The sequence below is a fragment of the Nothobranchius furzeri genome, chromosome 18 (genome assembly GCF_043380555.1).
Source record: "Nothobranchius furzeri strain GRZ-AD chromosome 18, NfurGRZ-RIMD1, whole genome shotgun sequence".
In the NCBI taxonomy this organism is placed as follows: Eukaryota; Metazoa; Chordata; class Actinopteri; order Cyprinodontiformes; family Nothobranchiidae; genus Nothobranchius; species Nothobranchius furzeri.
Genome location: NC_091758.1, coordinates 25,653,061 through 25,680,083, shown reverse-complemented (window position 1 = coordinate 25,680,083; position 27,023 = coordinate 25,653,061). Strand labels below are relative to the sequence as shown.

The 27,023-nt window shown below is 41.8% G+C and overlaps 1 protein-coding gene across 4 annotated transcripts in view; it reads right to left on the bottom strand.

Moving 5' to 3' along the window:
* Positions 1–984: 984 nt before the first annotated feature.
* Positions 985–27,023, bottom strand: part of fermt2 (FERM domain containing kindlin 2) — a 43,753-nt gene continuing 17,714 nt past the window's right edge. The window contains exons 3-17 of one of the 4 annotated variants that reach the window (XM_015969794.3): positions 23,308–23,541; positions 15,591–15,719; positions 14,032–14,064; positions 12,086–12,311; positions 11,905–12,007; positions 11,681–11,788; positions 7,844–7,978; positions 7,543–7,592; positions 6,857–6,981; positions 6,604–6,710; positions 6,293–6,511; positions 4,796–4,816; positions 1,624–1,748; positions 1,400–1,541; positions 985–1,320 (exon numbers count right to left, since the gene is read on the bottom strand). In XM_015969794.3, coding sequence (XP_015825280.1) covers positions 1,147–1,320; positions 1,400–1,541; positions 1,624–1,748; positions 4,796–4,816; positions 6,293–6,511; positions 6,604–6,710; positions 6,857–6,981; positions 7,543–7,592; positions 7,844–7,978; positions 11,681–11,788; positions 11,905–12,007; positions 12,086–12,311; positions 14,032–14,064; positions 15,591–15,719; positions 23,308–23,541 — 1,931 coding nt within the window. In that variant the 3' untranslated portion in view covers positions 985–1,146. The remainder of the gene's footprint in view (positions 1,321–1,399; positions 1,542–1,623; positions 1,749–4,795; positions 4,817–6,292; positions 6,512–6,603; positions 6,711–6,856; positions 6,982–7,542; positions 7,593–7,843; positions 7,979–11,680; positions 11,789–11,904; positions 12,008–12,085; positions 12,312–14,031; positions 14,065–15,590; positions 15,720–23,307; positions 23,542–27,023) is intronic. The other 3 variants (XM_015969795.3, XM_015969796.3, XM_015969797.3) reach the window with 3 other exon arrangements.

The following is a 27,023-nucleotide window of genomic DNA, read 5'->3' as shown; positions in this document are numbered from 1 at the left end:
TAAGCTTAAGGTTAATTACTAGATATAAATGAAAGCAACTACATAAAAAAATTATATTTATGTAGTTGTCTGACTTTTATTGTTACTATGGACCTGATCGTGTCTGGAATAAAGTTGGATGGTGGTGATACGCATGTGTGACCCAAGGACCTTTGAATCCAACTGAAGATGCAAGAGGAGGACAAATACTCTTTGGGACTAACTCTGGTGTTTTGGGCTCGACACACGGGAGGCGACATCGCCTCTCCATTCATTTTCAATGAGACATGCGCGACAAAGCGATAATCGAGGGTCTCCCTCCTACCAAGCGAAACGCGAAAAACGTGCGTGTGAAATTTTGCGCTCGTGCACGTGTCGTGCACAGGCGACCCAATGACACGATCCCAGAAAGTTGAAACATTTTCAACTTTTCATCGCTGTCGCTCAGACGAGGACCAATCAACGGAGGTTTCATTCACTGACCAACGAGCGGACAGGATGCTCCGTACATCTCCGAGCAAACATGGAGGAGAAGTTGATTATTATTATGTTTTATATAGTAAAATCACAAGTAAGATTTCACATAACTCTAGCAGCACCTTGTGAAACATCATATCTACCACTTTATTAACTCTGAACCGCTTAAATAACCTTAATTCCCTCCAACCTGACACAGCCAAACAAAACAACGGAAGTTTCGATTTCGCCATGGAACAGAACGCGTAGACGGCAAATCCGCTGGCCGCTGCTGCGGATCGCCTCCCGTGTGTCAGGTAATAAAAGCGACGGCGACAAATTTCGCTGATCGCGGTCGTTTGTCGCCTCCCGTGTGTCGAGCCCATTTGACTACAGGATTGTTATGGATGCAAGTTTGACGGCAACCATTTAAAAAAGTAGAGCAGAGGTTATTCAAGGACATCACCTGCACTGTACCAACCAGAAAATAAGAGTAGTGACAAATATTCTCATCAGCATTAATGCAAATATATATATATATATAAACTATAACAATGTGTCAGCCATGGCAACAGTCAAGCTGCTCTGGCTTCTTCAGCACAGTTAAACACAAAGACAAAAAGAATACAATAAAATAATCCCACCCCCCACCCTTCTCCCCTCCTAGAACCCTGGCCCAGAATCCCTGACAACGATGCAACCCAGTTTGGCTCAGACCCAGCCGCTGGTCAGCTTATAGAACATTTCCTCGTCTAGCGACTCGTTCTGGTCCTTGGCGCGTGTCGACAGGAAGATGTAACCGCCAATGAACTCGTGGACCACCTTGCAGTCCACTTCTGCACAGATGAAGGACAGGCTGGGCTCGTCTGCGAATTCCACAGTCACCTGACCACACGAAGCACCACGCGTCAGACATATTTTGATAAAAATGTGTCAAACGATCAACTTTCTTTGAGACGCCTACCATCTTGATCTCCCAGTTGACGTTCCACTGTTTCATGTTGCTGAAGCGCCAGGTCTTGATGGCATCTCCAGTGTGGGCATCCATTCGGATCAACCGATTGTAGGTGATTCCGATCAACTCTTCTTTCTTCCCACCCTGGAACCTTCAGAACCCACAAAACCTAAATTAAACACCGTTAAGGCAGCAGACATTTTCAGAAACAGTCAGTTTGGATTTAAACGTACTTTGCAAGGAAATGAGTGATTCCAAACTCTGGCAAAGACTGCCATGCCTGGATGAAGCGCATCTTGGCCTCAATGAGACTCATTTGGGCAACGTTCTGGTGAGCTTCAAGAATCCTGGCGGAAATCTGTCAAATACACAATCACACACAAATCTTAGGTCATTTCCAACACTGGCCCCGAGTCTTTTATCACCAACACCCAAATCCACCCACACCAAATGTTCAGAAAAGCTGCAGCTCATCAGGAGACATACAGCACCAGTTACCAATCACAGACATTTTAGAGTTCCCATTCCACAGCTAAACACAACAAATATCAGCAATTCAGCTATTGAATATTTAAGTTATCAAGTACTCTATCAAATAATTCATTGATTCATCAAGTACTTAAGATACACAAGGAATACCGGTACTCCCAAGTTTACCCAAAGCTGCACTCCCCAACCTGCAAACTCTCAAAGCATGTGTGTATGTTGGTTACTAGCATGTTTATGTTTATTTATTTGGCAGATGCTTTTATCCAAAGCGACTTACAATTTATAACATATAGGGCATGTTGTGATCTGTGCGGAAAACCGGAGTACCCGGAGGAAACCCACGCATGCAAACACGCAACTCAACGCAGAAAGGCTGCAGCCGAGTTTCGAACTGCAACTTTCATGCTGCGAGGCAACAGTGCTAACCACTGCACCACCATGCAGCATGTGTATTTGTTGGATACCAACAAGTGTGTATGTTGGTTACTAGCATGTGTGTATGTTGGTTACTAGCATGTGTGTGTATGTTGGTTACTAGCATGTGTGTGTATGTTGGTTACTAGCATGTGTGTGTATGTTGGTTACTAGCATGTGTGTATGTTGGTTACTAGCATGTGTGTATGTTGGTTACTAGCATGTGTGTGTGTGTTGGTTACTAGCATGTGTGTGTGTGTTGGTTACTAGCATGTGTGTGTGTGTTGGTTACTAGCATGTGTGTGTGTGTGTTGGTTACTAGCATGTGTGTATGTTGGTTACTAGCATGTGTGTATGTTGGTTACTAGCATGTGTGTGTATGTTGGTTACTAGCATGCGTGTGTATGTTGGTTACTAGCATGTGTGTATGTTGGTTACTAGCATGTGTGTATGTTGGTTACTAGCATGTGTGTATGTTGGTTACTAGCATGTGTGTATGTTGGTTACTAGCATGTGTGTATGTTGGTTACTAGCATGTGTATTTGTTAGTTACCAACATTTGTATTTGTTAGTTACCAACATTTGTATTTGTTTGTGTGCATGTTGGTTACTAGCATGTGTGTGTATGTTGGTTACTAGCATGTGTGTGTATGTTGGTTACTAGCATGTGTGTGAATGTTGGTTACTAGCATGTGTGTGAATGTTGGTTACTAGCATGTGTGTGAATGTTGGTTACTAGCATGTGTGTGTGTGTGTGTTGGTTACTAGCATGTGTGTGTATGTTGGTTACTAGCATGTGTGTGTATGTTGGTTACTAGCATGTGTGTGAATGTTGGTTACTAGCATGTGTGTGAATGTTGGTTTCTAGCATGTGTGTGTATGTTGGTTACTAGCATGTGTGTGTATGTTGGTTACTAGCATGTGTGTGTATGTTGGTTACTAGCATGTGTGTGTATGTTGGTTACTAGCATGTGTGTGTATGTTGGTTACTAGCATGTGTGTGTATGTTGGTTACTAGCATGTGTGTGAATGTTGGTTACTAGCATGTGTGTGAATGTTGGTTTCTAGCATGTGTGTGTATGTTGGTTACTAGCATGTGTGTGTATGTTGGTTACTAGCATGTGTGTGAATGTTGGTTACTAGCATTTGTGTGTATGTTGGTTACTAGCATGTGTGTATGTTGGTTACTAGCATGTGTGTGTTGGTTACTAGCATGTGTGTATGTTGGTTACTAGCATGTGTGTGTTGGTTACTAGCATGTGTGTGTTGGTTACTAGCATCTGTGTATGTTGGTTACTAGCATTGGTGTATGGTTCTTGAGCTTCTGTTGCAGGGAGTAGAAGTCGGCCAGAGTAGTGGTAGGGGTGAAAAACAATAGGCTTACAAGTCTTATTAATACGAATGATATGCAGATATCTTCCGTCTGATTGGCTAACAGCAATGCAACTCTTCCACTGTTTCCCTGTGCTTTGTAATTTTGATATTTCATCCCCACAAATAACTCAAGCCTGAAGGAGTTCCAAAATGTTGTGGTGTTGCTAATGCTAACAGTTAGCCTCTATTAGCAGAAACGTGCTCTGTTCTCTCCTGGACACTATATCAACAACAGTCTTCCCCAGTGGAAAGCCAAGGTGGATGAGTCCATAAATGCAAATATTGTCCTGTGACATAAACCACAATAAAGGAACAAGACATGGGTGTATTTCCCCTCAATTTTTTTCTGCAGCTAATGCAGAAAAAAGCAGTTGTAAAAAAATATGTATAATTGAATTAACGTTGAGCCTGCAAGTAAAACTTAAAATGGCTGATTGTATGTCTAAATGAACAAGTATCACACATTTGATCTGTAAATGAGCCTATAAAATAATGACTTGACTAAAATCACAGTATTCTCCTTTATTGGTTTTATACATAAATCAAATGTCAAATGATAGAGCTACCTTAAAAATGGTTAATTATTGCTTATTTCAATGGAAATTTCTGAAAATATGGCTTTAAAATTAAAGCAAGTCCAGTTACCGAGAAGTTTCTGTTGACACTGAAACAAAAAGCATCACACGAAATTTTACAAAAAAAAAATATATATATATATAAACCACACATTTTGTGTGATAATTTTAATTTTAAAAACTGACTAAAATAAGTTTCAAAATTAGAAAACAAATCCTAAACATGTTATTCAGCACTCAATCTACAAACTGATGAATAGATTTGATAGTTAGTGGATGTTAAAGTTAAATGCATGTAAAGTGTGTTAAATGACCCACTTAATAGTATTGATTCCACCCAAAACACACTTCATCTCAAAGGTGTTATTTTGTTTTCGAGAACGCTCTGGAAACAAAATCAGCTGAAGACAAACAGAAGGCATCCCTAACACTGCCATCTACGCTACTTCCAACAGCCACTATTTATTTAACAGTAAGACCACCCAGACGCACACACAACTTGAAACAAGCATGCACCAAGACTTTAAAGGCACCCAGTGGACACATCACTTACCAAGTCTCTGACATAGCCTGGCTGGGTAGGGTGCATACAAAAAGAGAAAGAGGGGGAAAAATGGACAAGGACAAAGAGAAAAGACACATAAGATCACTGTGGAGGGAGAAGAGCTCATCAAAGAATGCAGGATGCTAAACTGTGATACAGGAGAGAGACGGGACAGGCTTAAGAGGTAACGTGCATTTAGTCATAAAAGAAAACCAAACTGATATGAATGACATTATCTTTACAGAAATGAAAAATGAACAGGTTCAGAGCAAAATATGAGTTTGAGTATTTTAACAGTTTATAACTCCTCTCCTCCACATGGGGGCGACACCTAGCACAAGCAATGGAATCGGAAAGCCTTTCACAGCTTCAACAGTTGGTTCTCAAGCCTTCTGAATATTTCCTTTTGTCTGAATCCATAAACTAGATCAGAAACTATTCCGGTTTGTGTAATCTGAAAATTTCTGGATGTGAATCCGCTTGAAGCTACAGCCCGGAAGTCTCCTTGGATAAATCTTGCAACAGGAAGCCTGGTTTAAGCAAGGGGATGGGGAGGGGCTGCAGCAGACTTGAGAGAATTAACAGGCTTTTCCCAGACAGTTTTCCCGCGCAGCATTCCCAAGCAATGCTCGTTTCCTGATGCACCACGCCCTCTACACACACGTGTGTGTGTGTGAGTGAGTCTGAGGGTAAAGACACACACTGTACAAACAGTAAACCATTAATGCTGCGTCTGCAGAAACCATCCATCAGACTGAGTTGCATGTGCAGCTGGACCAGACCGACATTCCCGTTCCTGAACATCACAAGTTCCTTTTCCGTTTTATCAAATAGTTTAGTCAAAGCTTCAAACAACCCAAATAACAGTAGTGCTGACATCATCACGCATCACTAGTAACACCATTTTCCAGGTTTTCCGTGGTAAATCCCTTCTCAAACATTAAATCCTCCATTTCGCCTCCAATTTTTCCTTCCTGCGTGAATGTTTTAGATGACTCTTCATGTTGTGGTCCAGACGATTTCTGCGTCATCACTTACTGTACCATTCGTCTCTTGACACGCTTCCAGCCCAACATTCCACATTTTTACTACAATTTCAACAAATCCTGGTTTAAGTGAGCCGGGTCGGTCCCCTACCAACACGGCCAAGGCAGCCGTGTACTCAGCTGCTCCTGTGTACACACGGGAGCCTGCTTGTTTGCAAGTGAATCTAGTGTGTTAAACCATGTTGGTGGTGATTAAATATTACACCCAGTTGGTGGTTCACCCAGAACGCCCCGCTGTTGTGGAGTAGCGTGGTAGAGAAGATAGACAAAGTGAATAAAAAAGAGGAGTAGAGGCTGCATTCCAGTGGAAGATTGCTGATGCCAGGTGGTGCTCGACTGGGAAACATCACAAGCTCTAACTAATCAGAAAAGTAAACAACCCATAAAATACACAGACCCCTTAGGTTCTTATTAACGGTTTTCTTAAACACTTCTACTAAAACACGGCCCAAGTGTTTACCTGCTTGTTCTTGTACTTCTTAAGGTAGCGTGGCGATACCAGACACTCTGGGTTGATGTCAGTGGTGATTGGTTCAATGAACTGCGGGTCGGGGTTCAGGTGCTGCATCTTGAGGAAGGAGAGAATGTTCTGGACCTCCAGATTGTACGAGCTGTCGGCCATGGTCTTCCCTTTGGAGGCCAAGCGGCATGCAGCCATCCAGTGAGCATACTGTTTCTCCTGGAAAAGTAAAATCAAATGTTAAAAAAAGGCTTTGAGGAAAGTAAAAATAAAGGAATTAGGAGAAAAGGGCGCATCAAGTTCAGCCTCACCGTGTCACACCGAAGCCAAATCTCATTCATGCCATCAGCCACGGGTATTAGCAACTTGATGTTGAATTTCTGACCCGAGATATTAACATCTGGCGTTACCTCGCAACCTACAGGATAGTCAGAGTGCACAGGAAGCAGAGGTCAACAGGTCATGACCAGTCTTTAGACACACCAGCTACATCAACAAACGTTAGAGCATCACATTCCAGGGTGGCCGTGACATCATATATTTAGTGTGCTTGTATGTCAGCACCTCTCAGATTCATTTGGTGAGCAGGTGTTCCGTGTGCCTCCTCTTTACTCTTGTAACAGGAAATTGTGATGTCCTTGAACGTGCACCAGTACAGCTTGTAACCCTTCAGAGTCAGTTTCTTGGGTCTAGAGATACAAATCAGACAAAGACAGACATCAGAAGAGGGAAAAAAGCATGCATTGTCTTTATAAGTGGTGAACAGGAAGGGGTGAGGGGTCATAAGAAACTAAAAAGAAGACAAAGTTTCTGAACTGCAAAGTCAGCGAGGTCGATTGGACAGAAGCTACTTTGGTAGAAAGCCATTAAAGAGGAAGTGCTCCACGGTATCACCCCCCCAGCCCAAACTTTATACTGTATATTTTATGAGACAGCCACTCAGGGGGCCAGAAGCCTGTCAGGAAAGTCTTCGAGCCAAATATGGATAGGATTCAAAATCTGCTTAGTCCAACTGCAGTCACAGGCTAGACCTCACTTCCAGAAAACAATTCTTAGCAGACATTTGATACAAAATGGGTAAGAACCGTCCCATTAGAGCAGAAAGAACGTTTATGGTTCTTTGTTAGTCTCATGGTATCTTAGATTATAATAAGGGCTCTAAATCAGCTCATTAGAAGTTATTTTCACTTGATTAATAGCGACAAAGCACACGGTCTAGAGGGATTAGCTAGTTCAGACAGTGGACTTACTTGAAGACTTTGACATAGTCTGCTAGCTCAGGAATAGATGTGATGTCACCCTAGTAGGAAAGGGAAATAAAATACTGTTAGTATAAGCCTGAGTTATGGCCAAAACAATGAGCTCACCTGGCTATAACCTTTACTGGAAGTGGGACGTTAACTTTCTTACAACCACAGTTCTTTGTCAGATTTAGATCCTTTAAATTACTGGGGAGAAAAAAGCAATTCTAGAGAAAACTAACAAAAAAGATCTGTGCAAAAAAACCTTCACAGCTGGCACGAAAAAGGTAGTGATAGTGGATTCTCATACCAGCGAATTGGACGTTTTCCCCCCCTCCAAAGTAATCTCCAGGTCAGACAGGGCTGCGTCCACCTCATCCACCTCCTTCTCGCTGTTATTCATGTGGTTGTCAGAAGACACGATTGAAAGCTTGTTGATGTGATACTGAGAAGGGAAAAAAAGTTCAGTTTGGTACATTTATGACTTCAAGTAATGAATCTTCTTAAAACCAGGACCTGCAGTTCATTACACACTGAAACATCCAATCTGTAGCTAAAGGTTGCAAAACTAACTCCACTGAGTTGGAGAACTCTGCACATTTACAGACTTTTGTAAAGTTTGCTACATTTTGTGTCGCTAATACAAAAAATGCTCCAACTTTTTTCAAAAAGACAATTCATAACGACGTATTATCGGGACGCACAGAGTCATATCCTTTAAAGAACAGGAGAAGATGAGATAGGTTGTGCAACAAGGCAAAACGATGCCCAACTGAAAAAAAAAAGATGACTGGTTGCAGCAACATGATTAGTGATGCTAAGCCACTGTGTAATGAGCGCTGCGGTCGGGGAAATGCTTTTACTGCACGTCTTTGAAGTCTAACACCAAATAAAATGTGGATGTGCAAGAGTGTGGTCCAGGAAACACGTTCCTGGAACAATGGAAATATCAATTCACCAGAATTCATCACAGAAAACCCAACAGTGAGTCACAGAAACTAAATACGGCTCGTCGGCAAACTGTATTTATCATGTCAACTCATCACCAACACCCCCTCACCAATGGATGAATGAACAGCTGCTCGGAGTGAGCCATGGCCTTTGAGAGGAATATGTCAGGCATCGGCTAGCAGGAAGTGGGACAAAGGGCTCCATCTGACGCTCCAACTGTCTGCTGCTTCAATCTAAAACCTGGCTCCTTAGGAGGCTTGTTTCCCGTTTCCGTGGGTGATTCCAAGGTCCCTTGCTGTTCTTGACCCTTGATTAGCTAATATCTGAACAGTCACAGCTAAAAATCCAGGTTGGAAGCCAACACCCAACAAGCCACATGCCAGATTAAGATGATCACTGCTCTTTATTTAGACTGTTGTATCCCTTAATGGTGAAATCTTGGTCAAAATCCCAGAGCTACTCATGCCGCATGGCCGAAACATAAAAGCAGCTACCAACGTGCCAACAGACGGGTAGTGACAGAGCTGCTTCTAGCCAAAACACCACAGATCCGCATCGATCAGATAATTAAATCTGGTTTGACTATAAGCCCTTCAATAAAACAAGTAATAACTCAAGAGTGTGAGAGCTTTAGAAGAATGTGAGTAGGTCTAGGAGATGGATTCTTGTTGGGGCGGGTGGTGTTGACAAAAGCACGGAGGCCCAAGATGCACTAAAATTACCCCTGGGGTGAGGACAGTGTGGCGTCCTCAGGTCTTGGCCCCCCAGTTTATGATGGTCAGAAATAGCTGGGGCACCAACCCGAGTCTACCACTAGCAACTTGAGGAAGGAAAAGAGGTGAAATGTCTGTAAATCATTTCTACTATTCCCCTTTCACTGGTGAACTGCTGGCCCAGTGGCACCTGGGAAATGTTCCAACCTCATGTCATGGTCAAATAAAGCAGCAGAGGAGAATCCGCTCTTTGAAACTAGTTTGGGCTACTCAAAGTTTCATCTCACATTAACAGCATCAAAATACCCTGAAATAATGTCTTAAAATTAAAAAAAATTACAATATCATGCAAAAAGTACATTTATGTCAGTAATTCAACTAATATTCTGAAACTAATAGAGAGGGGTGAAAACATTTAGGAAGCGCTGTTAATCTTTATAATTTTCCTGTAAAAATCATAAGTTGTTACGGTTTAAACCGTAATAAATCACATACGAGACACACACAGTGATATTTGAGAAGTGCAAAAAATGTATAGTTTTTACATGAAGTGTTCAATAATTGTTAAAACAAACTTAGGCAGGTGAATAAATGTGGGCATTGTTGTCATTTTATTGATTCCAGCATCTTTAGAACTAATTATTGGAACTCAAAGTTGGTTTGGCAAGCTCAGTGACCTTTGACCTCCATAATATTGTTCACCATCATGGTTTAGGGGAAGAACAAAGAAAGCTGTCTCAGAGATTTCAGCTGTCTGTTTCCACAGTTAGGAACATATTGAGGAAATGGAAGACCACTGGCACAGTTCAAGTTAAGGCTCAAAGTGTCAGACCAAGAAACATCTCAGATAAACAGAAGAGAAGAATGGTGAGAACAGTCCGAGTCCTACAACATCATCTTGCTGCAGATGGAGTCTCTGTGCAACGTTCAAATATTCGTTGCACTTTACACAAGGAGATGCTGCATGTGAGAGTGATGCAGAGGAAGCCTTTTCTCTCAGCACACACAGAGCCACTTGAGGTATGCTAAAGTACATCTGGACAAGTCTGCTTCAAACTGGAATAAGGTGCTGTGGACTGATGGAACTAAAACAGAGTTATCTGAGCATAACAAGGGGCGTTATTCATGGAGGAAAAAGAACACAGCATTCCAAGAAAAACACCGGCTACCTACAGTAAAACATGGTGGTGGTTCCATCATGATGTGGAGCTATGTGACCAGTGCAGGGACTGGGAATCTTGTTAAAGTTAAGAGACACATTGGATTCCACTCAATATCAGCAGATTCTGGAGACCAATGTCCAGGAATCAGCGACAAAGCTGAAGCTGTGCCAGGGCTGGATCTTTCAACAAGACAACAACTGTAAACACAGCTCAACATCTACTAACGCATTCATGCAGAGGAACAAGTACAACATTCAGAAATGTCCATCTCAGTCCCCAGATCTAAATAACAGAGAAAATCTGTGGTGTGAGTTAAAAAGAGCTGTTCATGCTAGGAAGCCATTAAACCTGAATGAACTAGAGATGTTTTGTAAAGACGAATGGTCCAGAATACTTTCAACCAGAATCCAGACCCTCACTGGAAGCTTTAGGATGTGTTTAGAGGCTGATGTTTCTGCAAAAGGAGGATCTAATAAATATTGAGTTCATTTCTCTTTTGTGGTATGCACCTGCCTAATTTTGTTTAAACAATTATTGCACACTTTCTGTAAATACTTTAAACTTTGTTTCACTTCTCAAATATCACCAAGTGTCTTTTATATGATATATTTAACACATTTTTTTATTCAACAAATTACTCATAAAAGAAAATCATGAAGATTAACAACGCTGCCCAAACTTTCGCGCCCCACTGTATTTGAGAGACTCAATACATGCAAAGCCAGAAATTTCATGCCTTTATTTGTTATAATTGTGATGATTGTGGCTTACAGCTTATAAAAACCCCAAATTAAAAATCTCAGACAATAAGAATATTGTAAAAGGTTCAATATTCTAGACTCAAAGTGTCACACTCTAATCAACTAATGAATTCAAAACACCTAGAAAGAGTTCCCGAGCCTTAAGATGGTCTCTCAGTTTACGTTAAATTAGAGGAATAAATGGAAATTTGCATGATATTCAAATGTTTTGAATTTCCTCTGTAATGTTTTGAAAATCATTTAAAATGTTAAGATTTTTGTTTAAAACTGATACAATTCTAGTATATTTTGGAATGACTGTAATTCCACAATAAAAGAAGTAATTCTTATTATGCAGAGGAGTCCAGAGCGGAAATTTCCTTGCATCAACTCACACGATAACAGTGCATAAAGTCACGGCAGAACTAGCAACGAAATGGCTTCGCTTTGGGCTCCAATTTAATTCATTAGCCTGCATTTAAGAAAACTGGTGTCCACTGCAAAAAGATCCAAGGGCTTCAAATTCAAACAATGCTGAATGGATAAAAAAGATAAAGCTCTTGCATGAACACATTCCTACCTGCAGGGCCGCAAACATCATCATTTCCTCCTCTGTGCACTCAATTTCCTCCAGCAGGATGGCCCACTTGGCCTGTTCATACAGCTGGTTTACTCGGATGGCATCATACTGTGGATAAACAAAACCACATACTGAACGGAAAAGACTCCGCCACATCTGTGTTGCACAGCATCATACAGTGTCTAGTGAAAAAGACATGTTGATGTTTTATATGGGGGGTGTACCTTAGGGTTAAGGTCAAAGAAACTGTGGTACTTAAACCTCAGCAGGAGAACTTCATTCTCTTTTACATCTTGCTCCATGAGGGACCTGGATGAGTCCAACCACCTGTAAAGATGGTGCATATGTTTAAAGAAATTATGACAACAGACTATTGGTCAAACCATTAACCAAACCTCAGCTCACCCCTGATTTATTTTGGCTTTGTCCAGAAGGGACTGAGGCTTGTAAAGTTTGACCAGGACATCTGGGGAGGAAATTGGCTGGCTGACAGCAAGGATGCTGGGGTTGCCCTCAGACAGAGGACTGTCTCCAAACCAGGCTGAGGTGGGTGACAGAGGGCTGCCGTCTCTGGAGTCATAAGTGGGGGTCATGGTCTTACTGTACAAGCCTGGACTGGAGTAGATGCTCCCTAGAAACAAAAACATAGCCATGGATTAGTCTCTGCGTGTATACAGGACAGACACTACATTATTCAGACGTTTACATTTATGCTCTCACATTCTTCACAAAGCACTGAAGCTCACAAATCAAGCAGACTTTCATAAAACGTCACCAAGTTGCAGTTTAAGCCAGATCAGACAGTTGTCAACAACTCCATGTGACTACCAGCCAAAATCATGCCAATGATCAATGTCCCTTTTTGAAAACAGGACGGATGTAAATCAGCATGGAGATGGTGCACAATGAAAGCATGGTCACTCTTTTACAAAGCCAAGAAACCTGAAGGAAGACACACACACAGCAAACGTTAAAATGTACCCACAAGGAGAAATATGCAAAAACGCATTACTTACATCTTCATTATAACTCTAGCACGCACAGTAAAATAAAAAGGTCCCAAGTTTCTCGGGGTTAATTTTGTCTTTTCAATTTTGGTATTTCACTAGAATTACCACTGAAGGGAGGCTGTTTACACTTCCTGTTGGTTGTGGAGTATTTTCGGCTTCGTCCTCCCCGTCTCTCCCTCTGTGGGGCCAGGGTCAAGAAGCAACACTGGCTAAACCTCTAAATCCCTTCTGAAAAGTCAGGAAGTGGGCTTGGTTTGTGCCTGCGAGTGGATCTGTTTGTGTTTGCTTGCTGAGGTCATGAGAAAAAGGGTGACGGCCATGACCACCCAGTCTATGCTGAGGAGGATGTTATCCTGTAGGGTTCTTCAAGGTCTTCCTTGCCTCCTAATGCAGAGGTCATTGGGTGAAGAAGAGAACTCCCATCTCTCACTGGGTCTTTGGAGGAATGTGAAAGATCTAGCTGTGGTATTCAATTCCAGGCCTGGAGGGCCGGAGTCCAGCACGTTTTAGTTTTAACTCTGTGTAGACACACCTGATGTCAGTCAGCAAGTGATTAACAGGCTTCTGCAGAGCCTGATGAGCTGCTGCACAGGTGATTCAACCACCGAATCAAGTGTGCTGGAGAAGAGAAACCACTAAAACTAAACAATTTTGCTGTGAGCTTAATTTATGGTTTCATCAATTACAGCAGAGGCCACCAAAGCGGATCCGTTCAACACCTTGGCTGCACCTGGACATGTTATCCCTCTAGTAGGTTGTTGATACAGATCGACACTCTCTAACATTTTGATGTTTAGATTTTTACTTGCATGTCTATTTTGGACCCATTTTGATAAATACTACTTAAAAAAATTGGCATTTGAAAAGTGTGGACATCCCCGTTTTAGAGGAAACTATCCCACCATTGGATGCTAAAACATTAGTAAATAATGGGGAATCGGTCAGTAAACTAAAGCATCTCTAATGGATCTGGTTGTTACACAAAACTCCTGTATAGGCTGTTCAACCATACCGATTATTATGTCCTGTTAAAGCAAAAATACAATTTGTACTTGTGAAAAAAAAAGCACACTTAACACTTGAAGCAACAAGTTCACACACCATAAAGGGATTTGCTATCCTGCCCATTGTCAGCACACACAGTAAGCAGGCTTTGAGAAAAGTGAGCTTTAAGCTAATTCCTAAGAGTTTATCATAAGACCACCAACATCAGGTGACTCTGCTGCTAGTCCCAAAGGTTATGGATGTCATGTGACCATAACACACCAGCAGTGGGGGAGGAAAGAGTAGGATAAGGAAGCAGTGCTGAAGAAAAGGGGACAGGGGAAGAGGGAAGCTTACCTTTGACAGGTCCGATGTAAATTATTTCAGAGGCTATAGGATGAAAAGGAGGAGGAGGAAGAAAGAGAAAGACAGGAAAAAGTAGAGAAGGAGTGGAATGGAAACAACAGTAGGTCAGATTCAAGATGCTGAAAAACTCTTCAAGGACAGAAGAAGAGAAAAAGTTTGTGAACAAAAATGAGAAGCTTTGTAGCCTTTCCACTGGCACTGCCAGCTCTCAGCCTCAGAGGATGACTCAGTTTACCCTCTTTGTGGAGAGGGATCACCCTGGTATGATTAGTAGGGTTTCATCCATCCAACATTAATGACAAAGAGCTGGCAACCCTAAACGTCAGCACAAATATGAAAAGTTCTGGCTGCTTGAGGTTCAGATGTTAGACGGGTTGGAGTGGCTTTACGGGCAACATCGGCTCTCAGTTTGAGTAAAAACAACAGCTGAAGATTAGCAGCATCAGTACTGTGAGCCATTAACATGAGCATGAGAACTGATGGGACATAAAGCTTCCCACATTTAGAAAGAGATTGATGCTTTGGAGGGGAAAAACTTGTGAGATAGGTCAGGAAACCTGGGCTAAAAGGCCATCGTCCCCCCTTAAGGGACGGAAATATAACCAACAACATGAACACGAGCAATCCGACTGAAGCATGTGATCTGGAAGGGAGGAAACACACACACACACACACACACACACACACACACACACACACACACAGAAAGCCTGGTGACAGTAAGCAGACTCTGCACGTCTCGTCTGACATTGCTTCTCTGCGTTCATCAGCTGGGAACAACATGGGCCTCTACTGTAGCACACTCACATTCTGTAATGATGCAACTCTGGGTGTGATCATCATGATGTTGCTATGCTCTTCAAAAACATTGTCAAGCACTCATTTCATTTCCAAACTAGAGAAAACACCCATGAATCTGCACATAAATGATGGTACGTCTTTATTCACATGGACAGACATTCCAGTTCAAGTTCACAGGTCACCTTCCATCCAGATGTGAGGGTAGAAATTGTCGAGTGATGCACATAAAGCAGGAGCAAAAGGGCTTCTAACCACACAAAGAGTCCCATTCACCATGCCCCATAGCGTTAGCATGTGCTAACCCAGTGCTCTTATGGTTGTGTCTGCTCCACTCTCTGCAGAAAAGACCAAAGCCATAATAACTGCACTCATGTTGCCTGGTTTGGGCTTAAAATGGCAGCGAGACCAGCTATGTGTGGAATCTCAGCCATTCTTGGTACTCCCTGCAGAAGAATTGGGAGCCACGGTTTGTTGTTCCCAAGCAGGCCTCAAACTCACACGTTCCCATTTGGTCAGTGGCAGCAGGGTGAAGCAATTTGGAGTTATCTTAGTGGTTTCTCAACCACAAGTGCAGACAAACAAGGAAGGGATGAAAGCTTCTCCATGGGAGCCAGCAGAACCTGCCCATCAACCTGCTGCTTTATTTAAAAAAAATAAAATAAATAAAGTGTTCTCCACGATTCCTAAAAACCTGGAGCAGATTTAAAAACTGTTTACAGAAAACTTTTACAGATGCCCATTTGGTCTACCTGATCCAGGAGTAAATAGTGGACCTTCCAGCTCCAGATCGTCCTCTTCCGCCTCCTCCAACTTTTTCTTTTTCTTCTTAGGATCGCGGGGTTTGCGCAGTAGAGATAGCTCCTCTGGATGGCGGATATCTGTGGGACAGGCGGCCAAAAAGAAGCTAACCATTAGAGGACATTCTGCACACAAAGTCAGAAAGCCAGACCGTTTCAACTACAGGTTCTAAAAATAACCACCCAACCTCTCACAGAGCAACCAAACAATGAGCGAAAATATATAAGACAGAAGAACTGGGATGCAAAGTCAACATATTTTGCAACAATGTCAACCCACATGAATAGAGGTGGTCTCTGGGTAAAGGCTGTAGACAGCTGTGCACACAGAGGGTGGAAAAATGAAAATCCCTTTTCTTAGAACCCCCAAAATCTTGTTTTAACTAATCTGCAACTAAAGCAAGACAGAAACAACTTCAATCCCCTAACATTCCTCCCCCAACTATTCCCCTCACACAGCACAGCACACTTCAGCTGTGATCTGTGGCAGAATCACCAAAGAGAGATGGTTAAACATTAAAAAAGAGCAGATTCTGTACACAAAGCAGCTGAATGCAAAAAGAGCAGACAGTGAGACACGGCAGTGGACATAATGAGAAAAACAGTATTCCCCCAGCTTCTCCATCACTTGAATTTAAGAGCCAGGGAGCCATCACTCAGCAGTAGCTCTGACGGAGGGGGTTAAAGCAGCTAGAAGGCGTCAGGATTAGAGTAGATGGATAGAACGTAGGAGCAAGCACATCTGGACACTTTGAAATTCTTACGTCTTCCAAATAAATCAAAGATTATACTGATACAGAGCATTTCTAATATTTCCATTTTTCTTCCCTCCTGAAAACAGCCGTGCGTTTCATCATTTCATGGATTTTAAACCATTCTGACTTTTCTACGAGTTTCACAAACTGACTGAAGAGGTCTGCTGAAGGTGTTGAGGAGGGTTGAGAGGACATCTCGACTTGGTGAGCTTGTTTGGTTTGTGTAACTAAAGCAAACGCATTCCAGGAGTTTTAAGAACTACCAGATGGGAGCGAGCCCTCTCTCTCGGCCTCCCTCCTCCTTCGGTCTCGCTCTGCTGTAGCACTGGAGCACAGCGCCTGTGCCCTTATACAGCCATGGGAGTTGAAGGCGTGCTGCAGAGGTTTAGCCCACTGAGCTATAGAGGGGGCCAACACGTACGGCGAAGTACGTATCAGACTGAGTACTAGGACAGGACTGTGTGTCTGGGTGAGGCATCGCAGAAGCATGGCGCTCGTCACTGTAAAGTCACTTTGATTAACTCTTCCAGCATGGAAACTTTGGGGATTTATACAAAATAAATCTGCTGCATGACACAAACTAATTTTATACAACAGGTATCAGTTTGAACCGATTATATCCAAATGTGTTCGCCACAAAAAGGTGTGAATCAGCAGAGGTTTAAGGTCTCAAGTGTTGCAGGAGATGCTCAGATTTATTTTTATCAATCCAAAAAAGGGAAAACAAAAACAGAGGCTATTTTTAAAAACCAAGTTTACGTTTTTTTTTTTTTTTTTTTTCAAAAATATCAGTGGTCTCTAGTGGGAAAAAAAAAGCTCTGGCGCTTCTGTTTGTGAGCCACAGCACTGGTGAGCTTCAGATAGCAGGAGTCTTACTTCCTGATATAAATGATAAATGATAAATGACCCGCACTTGTATAGCGCCTCTCAGAGTAAGGACTCCAAAGCGCTTTACACTACAGTGTATCATTCATCCATTCACACACACACATTCACACACTGATGGTGATGAGCTACGATGTAGCCACAGCTGCCCTTGGGTGCACTGACAGAGGCGAGGCTGCAGAGCACAGGCGCCACTGGTCTCTCCGACCACCACCAGCAGGCAACGTGGGTTCACCTCTGATTGACTAACAGCAATGCAACTACCACTGACTCTAATTGCTTTGCAATTTTGGGGTTTTATCTCCAAAATTAACACAGGCCTAAAGGAGTTCTGCTGCGTGGTGGAGTTGCTAATGCTAAAGGTTAGCTTCTAGTAGTCGATACGTACTTTGCGCTCTCCTGGATGCTAAATCGATAACAGCATTCCATGTCACGAGCCAAAATGGGTGAGTCCATGAATGCTAATTTTCAGTGTGATTGAGTGGCTAATGCAGGGAACAGGTGTAGAAGACTATTTTCAAGTTTAGCTTGCATATGAAACTCAGAGTGACTAATCTGATTTCAGAAGTAACAAGTAAAAAAACTGTTTCTCAGTGAATTCATGTTGTATTTAAAGATCGCAAAGATCAGATACTCAGCTCTTAAACATATGTATCGTTACTACTGCCTAAAACTGTTTTAAATGTTTATTAACCTGTTTAACCCTAACACCCCCCAACTGGGGGCCTCTACAGTTTCATGTCCCAAACATCTACAACTGTCCACATTCTCCAAACACAACTAAAACCACCATCAAACAGCTCAGATGGGAAACAAGGCCATTTTAAATTGTAATAAATTAAGATACAATGATACTTGAACTTTAATTTAGAAGAGCATCTGAGCTTCACTGGTGTCTGCTGGGAAAAAAAAACCTTGAACAAATTTAGTTGAGGACCCCTGGAATAAATAAAACAAATAGAATTTGAACTCACAACCTCAATCCTGTCAGCACTTTCACACAGGGCAGCTCTTCTAAAATAAAGTTCAATTATTATTTTATCTTATTGTATCAAAAACCAAAAATGGCTTTGTTTACAATCCAACTGTTTTGATTGTAGCTGTAGCTGTGCTCGGGCAATGCAAACAATCACTGACACTTGGGACATGAAACTCCAAAGGCCCCCAATTGGGAGGCGCCACAGCCCAAAGAAAAATGGCCTAGGGCCTGAAGGGTTTAATACCCCGTGTTCAGAATCAGAGAAAAGTCAGAAATAATAATCAATAACCCTAACATATGATAAGAATAGGTCTGAGACAAAAATCTTACACTATCACTCTGAAAAGACAATTTTGTCTAATTATTTGTTTTTCCAAATCTCATAAATCACAATTTCCACTTGGAGTCCTTTAGCTCAAATAAGTTTTAATTCCTCGTAGAGAACCGCTCCAACCTTTAAAAGCCCCGTGTGTGAAATCCATTGAAATCATGATGAAAAAAATGTGACTCTAAAGCGCCATGCAGTTCAGAGAAAGTATTTCAGCTACGGTGGCTCACTCATGAGTTTGATTGTATAATCAATTCCCAACCTGTGTAGCCTAACTCACACAAAGCTTAAAACAAGCTCCTCGACCTCTTTAAAAAAGCATTTACAATTATGACTGAAGGAAGTAAGCTAGTTCTGTTCTTGAAGATGTCACAGTTCACACACGAAGGAGGGGTGAGGTCAGCCGGGAGGTCAGATGTGAGAAATTGTGTTCCCCCGAAATATTCTGGCCCCCCGTGTCGGGAGATCGCACTTCTGGCTATTTTCACAACATTTGTGATCAATTTTTAAGGGAAAATGAAGTAATGTTAAGTAATAATGTTATGCTTGTGATTTTTTATCTGTATTTCCTCCTAAAAACAATAAAAAAGATACAGTAAAAACACTCTTGTTCACTCTTTTGCAGCAAGCTCATTTATCATTTTTGAAATGTATGTAAAAGGATGTAATCTCACTCAGTTTAACCATCTTTTATTTGGGGTAGTTTAGTCCTCATAATAGACAATAAGTTCTGTGAATTTGGAAATATTTGCTCTTGACTGCCTAAGGGAAAAAGAATATTTCAGGGGAACATAATTTCCCACAACACCCGTTTCACGTGGCTCATGGTGCGCTCGATGTAAACAAACTGGCTGCCGCTACCGGCTTATATGGATTTGGAGCGATCACTGGCTGATCGTTAACCACATTTGGTGAAGGAGGGTGGGTGAGCCGGGGACACGCTGGGAAGATCAAATAAACAATGCTGGCTTAGCCACCAGCTAATCGTGGCTCACGGCTGGCATGGTGGAGATGGGTGTTACGAGCTACTAGTTGGTCACGGCTAAGGCCGGGGGAGACGCTGTGTGTGCTGCGTGTAAACTACCACAGATTACCAGCAAAAGGAGACCCAAGTCTAAAGGTAACGTTTGAGAAGTCCTCTGTGTCAGAGCATTTCATTAACACGTGGAGAACTAAATCGCTGTTAGTAAAGTGTTGTGGAGATAAAGTAAACACCGCTGATTTAGCCACTGGCTAGCAGACGAGTGCTGTAGCGTGTTGGGCCAGACGGCAGGCTGCGGGAAGAGAGGAGACTTGAGTAGCACGACTTTGAAAAGGACACGTTGGGAACGGGTCGGGAGTTCTGGTACTAGGAAAAGACGAATGAACAACTTGAGGTGAGTTTGGGAGTCAGAGACACTAATTGGAGGCTGGCGTCCAGATAATAGAGGGCGGGGGTCTGAACACATGCGGCTTTCGTGTGCTGGACATGATGACGAACTGACACATTGTATGTCTTTTGATTTAATTGTTTATTATTCAAACTAACAAGTACAGCTATGGCGTAGCTATTCTTTTCTATTTCTTAGTTGAATTAGCAGACTTCATGCTTCCAGGGCGCACTGCTGCCCTCTGCTGGTTCTTTCAGGTTACAGTCATAGTCCAAACGCCTAACGTGGAGCTCGCATGTCCCTAAACAGCTACTGTATTTTAAGATGGTGGATGACCATGGAGCATCGACCACAGTTTATGTATAAAAAAAATTATAATTTCAAATTGAGAGGAATGTTTGGAATTGATGTTGGTGAGAAATATTAGTGAAAAAGTATAAGTTTGTGAACTGGAAACACAGGATTTGATGGTAAACTGGTAAAAATATCATACACTGTGCCTTTAACCAGACTTGCAAAGAGGGATCATTTTCATTTATGCAGTCCGCTGTTTAAATTCACTTTATTGTGTTTATGAAAGAATGAACTTTGAGGAATTATTTCTTCTACAGAAGAGTGATGGAGAGTGTACCAAGAACAGCTTGGAGGGTTTCCTTTAGCAGAAACTACACCTGGATAGTAAGATCACCCCCCATCCTCCAGACATCTCTGGCAGAAGCCAGGCTGGTGGCCAGAGGAGCGGTGACTGGAAGCCAGCTGGGCTAACAGATCTACTCCTTGGAATAGATGATTCACTTTAGTGAGTAATCCCAGCCACAAGAAATCCCAAACACCATCAGAGACTATTTTTTACTATGTTCAAATTTACCGTACACACAGCTGGAGACCCTAAATGGACAAAAGTGACATCACTGGTTTTTCCCTTTTATGCTCACTGAAATGTATTCAAATATTCATTCTGAAGATTTACACAATAAGTATAATGGTACTATCATAAAGGGTATAAAAATAATAGTGATTAAATTTCTCCAGCTGAGTCAAATAAGGACGAGAAAGCAGGATTATCATGGATTAGTTTCATTACCCAGAAAGAAAAAGATGCCACTATGCAATATTTCATTCTCTTGTATTTAAGAGTTAGTGTTTAGACACAATCACAGTGCCTCTGTTATGGCAACACCCCCAGCAGTCAGACCAAGTAATCAGACCACAGGCTAATGGACCATTAATCAGCCGAACCAAAACAATAAACCTACAGCTCACACTAACTGGCTTATCAAAGAGTTCCTCCAGAAAAACTACAATACCCAACTCCAGCACAGGCTGTAAAATTCAGTTAGCTTTCCTTCCAGGTTATTTTCTTTTTCTGCTGTTTCACCGATTTACTGTAATCTAAAACTTTCTGCCTTCTGTATGTTCCTTAAAACGCAACTGTATCTGTTATAATCAAGCTGTAAAACCTGACTCTTGCTACCCTGAAGTGGTTGACAGAAACAGATCAGACTCCATGCGTTGGCTTCGTGTGAAAAGTCAAAAGCTTCTGCATGATCTGGACACTTCCGACGTATTTCTTTCACCATAACATCAAACAGGTTTTGGGCTAATTTGACTCAGTTAAAAAAAATGCTAGTTATCCTAAAACTAAAACTGGAAAATCCACTTTATTTGCCATTAAGTTAAAAGTGCACTACAGGATGTGAGAGCTGCCAAACAGAGCTAGAGGTCACAAATGGTAGTGGATGTGAGTGATTTTTGTGTATTTTTGTGTACTTCAACTTTTACCAAGTTCCAGTCCGTCCAGATGTCTGTCAGAAAACAGCTGTCCTCAACAGCCGTTCACATTAAACGTCCAACTTAGGAGTGTTACGTTTATTTATACGCTCACCACCGAACAGTTCATGATGCTCAAAGTCATTATTTGATTATAAGAAAAAATCCTGACAAAAAGGAAGCTGGAAAGATATTTGATCAGATTTACAAAACAAAGACTTTATTTTGACAACATTAAAAAAAAATGAGAAAACTGAACTGTAGAGAAAAGCCTGACATATTTATTACAGGAAATAGCTTCTGTGTGGCCAGGCATGACACACAAACAAATCCTATAAAAGTTCTCTTCTAGAACTTTTCACATTAGAAGACAATAAATAAATAAATAAATAAATAAATAAATAAATAAATAAATAAAGCCCCTCCCTTTTTTGCTGTCTGGACAGGCTTCATCTCTTCCTGTCCTCTCTGATTCTCTAGAGCTGAAAAAGCAGCCGGTTGAAAATATTCACAGGAAATAGTCAAACCGAAAGTTGCCCAGATAAAAAACAAACTCTTCCAGACCCGCTGTTATTAATTAAGCCAAGTCAGCTGTCATAAAGCTGCAGCACAGAACCGTCTCCAACTAATGAGCAATAAAGTTAAGTAAAAACAAACACGCTGACACGTCAAGTCAGCTAAAAGCAACTCTTCCTGATTTTTTTCCTCCTTTTGCCTGAAGCTGGAGGAATTTCATTACAGAAGCCGACCCATTTGTGAGGAACACTCCTGTCCAGTTCCTCCCAAATTTTCCAGCCTTTCCAAAACAAACTCCTTGTGTATTAAAACACTCAGAAATATTTCATTTTTATTTCATTTCACAGAACAGCTACTTTTAAATGCTAACAAACAGACGAGAGCTGATGGACGGAAAACAGTCCTGGGACAAAGACACAACAGGTGTGCTGCGACCCCATCTCATGGTTTGTGTGCGTGCGTGCGTGTGTGTGTGTGTGTGTGTGTGTGGCTATATAGCAGTGACATAGGGTGAGGTCTGCTGCAGGAGAGTGGGAGTTGGCCTGATGGGGTCCAGAATGTGACCTCTGACTCTTTTACAGGACAGTGTGGAGCCAGTGATATGAGACACCCACCCACTGTGGGCGAGACTGTTAGATCCAGTTCTTAACTACATGTGGGGGGCACTTGGTGTGTGTGTGTGTGTGTGTGTGGGTGTGTGTGTGTGGGGAGTGTCGTAAAAGGAGGCAGCAGGTAAGACAGTGAACAAAATAAAACCACATTTTAAGCCTCAGAGAGATCAATAATCTCTGTTTACTAAACATCAGGGAGACAGTCCAAGGACGTGACTTCAGACTAGTCCACCATGCTGAAGCGTGCATAGCTGAGAGTGTTTATTAAAAACAAACGGCTGAATAAAAAACTAGTGATTGTCAAAGTTTCATGCAGATCTTCTAAAAACAGGAGGAAAGTTTTGAATACAGCAGGGTGTGTTTACTCCTGGTATGTCTAAAAACCCAAATTCACACAGCTCCCAGTCATAAATGCCTCATCTCACACTCCCCACTACCCGGTGAAATCTACTCACTGAAAGTTTTGCAGATGTCCGACACGGCCTTGAAGACCCGGTCTGAGAAGTTCACTTTGACCATCATGTGTTTGATGTTGGGCAGCTGGAGGCGCAGCAGTTTGTGTTGCGGCGTGAAGAGCAGCCTGGCATCAGCCTGGATGCCATACTTGTCCAACGTCCAGTGGGTTTTCAGCAGCCATGTCTTCTTCTTTTCCCACCACAGCGCGTGGTCTGACCAGTCCTTCTTCACATCTAATGTATAGAAGAAAACAAAATATTAAGGTTAGAAACTGTGTCCTTGCAAATCTGAAAACATTAAGTCAATATTCTTCACACTAGTGATGCGCGTCTCGACTTCTAACCCGCGGTATCCGCGGGTTACCCCTGGATCGGGTCAATACATTTTTACTTCAGTGTGGTGCGGTTTGGGGCGGGTTCATGAAATATATATATTATATATAAATTGCACACTGATGATAAAGACATTAATCAATGTCTAATTTTGTAAAACACAATATTTAAGACAGTTATTTAAACACGGTCACGTTTTAAAACATAACTACGCACAGATAACCTTTGAACCCATGACGTACAGAAAGCGCAAGTGAAGTGCGCCTAAGCTCCAAGCAGGTGGCAGGCAGCCACATCAACGATGGAGGACGATATGGATAAAATTTGTTCGGGAGTTTACATTCTTAAAAGAAAGGAGGGACAAACTGCTAAATCGCGTGTTTGGGAAAGATTCAGCGAGGTAATCAGCGCAGACAACAACAGCAGCATTGGCTGGACAAAACAAGGACATAACAGGTAATGTGTTTGTTTGCTTTCAAAATGTTTGATAAAAGTTGTAAAATGTTTTACTACTTTGTTTGCCCAAGCAGGGGCTCTAGGTGCCGTTTTTGTATTGGTTTATAGTAGGGTAACAAACAAAAATAACCCTTATTTAATTTAATTTTAAACTTTCTTTATCTGCCTATTTTTTATTTTATTTTAGCCTTTAAAAATGTAAACGTTACTACCATTTTCCAGTGCCAATTTGGGGGACTGTTTATCGCACCTTTGTCTGAATAAAAGCGCAATCAATCAATAACGCGTTTTTAATGTGGCAGGTCGGGGCGGAGCGGGTTGTAAAAATAGACCTGGTGATGCGGGGCGGTTTGGTGCGGGTCAGACGTTATCAAATCTGAAAAAAAAAAAACTAACCCGTGCATCACTACTTCACACTATAGTGATCAACAATCATTAAACATGTCCCTTCTGGGGCAGTAATCACATTTGGAGGGAAAACAGAGCAAGGGATTCCCTATAACATTTTGAAAAGGAGTGGTGAAGTCAAACTGAGCTGGACGGGAGAAGTCGGAGTGAAAGACGTGGCTGTTTGAGTGACACAGAGGGAATATCAGGTTCGTAGCTCCCTCTTTGTTTCAAAGTCACTCTGTGACCCTTTTAAGCAACACCAGGCACCCAAAACCCCATGTAGCTTCCAGGCTTTAGCTCTGTAGGACCTTGACACACAATGGAGACAGACCAGCGGCCTCATGGTGTATGTGTCTGACTTCAAGGCCGTGGTGAAGTCCGCAGGGATTTGAGGGAAAGCAAAGCATCTGTTTTGCAGATCACCTGGTTTCTGTTAAAGCAGCACATTCGTGGGTTGTTGTTGGGTCTGAACTTCAAAGTGGAAAGTAAAAATTAAGCAGCTGTTTACTAACCTTTCAGTATAGGTTCTAGATCATTTAAAATGGACTGTATCAAATTAATATTGGTCAAATGTTTATAGAAATAGCTAAAGAATCAAATTCAAAAAGGTCACCATACCTTGGATTTAGATTCATTGTAAAAATGGAGAAAGAATGGAGCAAACATACTTGTAGCTCTTATTCAGTAATACTAGTTCTGAGACGTCCTCATTACTCAAGTCTAAAAATGGACTTTACATGGTGGTGTCTCATTTTCTCTGCCCACCTAACTTCCTGGATTGAGTCCTTCTGCTGAGTCTCGGTTCTCCAGACAGACAAGTGTTTTGTCATCCATCCTTTATTAAATATGCTCACCTTTAGCCTAGGAAGCTAGACAAACCATAGCAGTAGCTAAAGAACTAGCTCTGCAGGTCGGTCGGGCCACGTAGCCTCAGCAGATCTATCAATTTTAGGTCAGGCCAATCACAGTGCTTAATGTCCTGTTCTAATATTGATATCAAAAATAGGTCTGATATCGACCATATGGACACTCAACTTGTAGCAGTTGGTCAGTAAACAATATTGTTTGTTTTCTTATGTCCCTGCCCTCAGCTGTTCCTACCATTTGATGACAGTAAAAGTAAGTGACCTTGAATTTGTATTTTGCACTTTAAAAAGAAATATCTTAGTTTATTAATTTAATTATATTATTTTTCTGTGGCTTTTTAGGTATTAGTCATTCTTCAGGTTCACATGTACGCAACCAATGGTTAACAAAACATTGGTCATTTTTCGCATAACTACTGTTGCTGGCTTGTGTTTCCGAGTAAAATCACTTGATCAAGCCTTTCATACATTACACGCCACGAAATTGGTAAAAGAATGTATGATTTGTGCTGACATTGTATTGGACTGACATCGGTATCGGTCAATACTGAAGACTGCAATATTGATATCGTATCGGAAGTGAAAATGTACCGGGACATCCCTAGCTCTATGTTTGTAGAGAGATGAGAGGCGGCCAAAGCGCCAATGCTGAAACTGAGAAAAATCTACAAAGATGGCGTCAGTTCAAGAATGGTCATTTGAAATCCTTTTGGCTTAAACTGTGGACTACTTAGACTTGTTTTTTTCTTTGAGACATTAGCAGATTTAAGTACTAATGCCATTTATTTTGAAAAAGGATGAATTTACTGCCTTTTATTCAATGGGGTATGGCTGATTTCCATGGAAATGAATATGTCACTTGTTTGCTGCTCTGATTGGTCCTAGCACTGTCCAACTGAATGCAGAGACTGTTTGAAAGACAACCATAGATTCCGCCCCATGACCAAGCTCCATCTATGGGTCGTGAACAGACTATATATTTACGTGTATAGGATGGCTTGCCAGGCTAAAGCCTACTTAATACTTCTCTGTCAGCAAGTGACTGATGGAGATGTTTTCCGTCTATATTTCTCTGTTGGTATGTCAGTGTTGCAAAGCAATTTTCTGTGGGGCAGAGCTGGGGGCATAGACGTTTTCTAGTGGGTCTGTCTACCATTGCTCTGATGTCTCTGGACGTCAAAAGTTTATTCACTTCAGCTTGTAAATGCAAATCCCTCTCAAGGAGCAATGGCCGACAAAAAGACAGTTTTCATTAAGCTGGATCAGCTTAAACTCAAGGAAGAAAGCCTTTTGTTGGAAAGAAATCATCGAGAGCGACGGAGCTCTTGGCAAATTTAAAGGAAGTGTCGTTAAGGTGGAAATAATCTTGGGCTGTTGTTGGGTCGACCAATCACAGATGTGCTCTCTGCTGTGCGTTTGACAGATTGTTAAAAATTGGGCTCTACGTCTGTCCAATAGGACAGCCCTTGAATGGTGCTGAGAGTCTCCACACCTCCACAGATGGACAAGTATAAACTAGACATAAAGCTCTTCTACTTTAGCTAAGACCATTAGATGGTGCGACTCCTGTAGGACATTAGAGGAAAGCACCACAGACTCATCAGTATTAGTTTGGGTTTTCCACCACAAATCAACAATTGTGATGTGCTTCACTCACTTTTTTTATGAAAG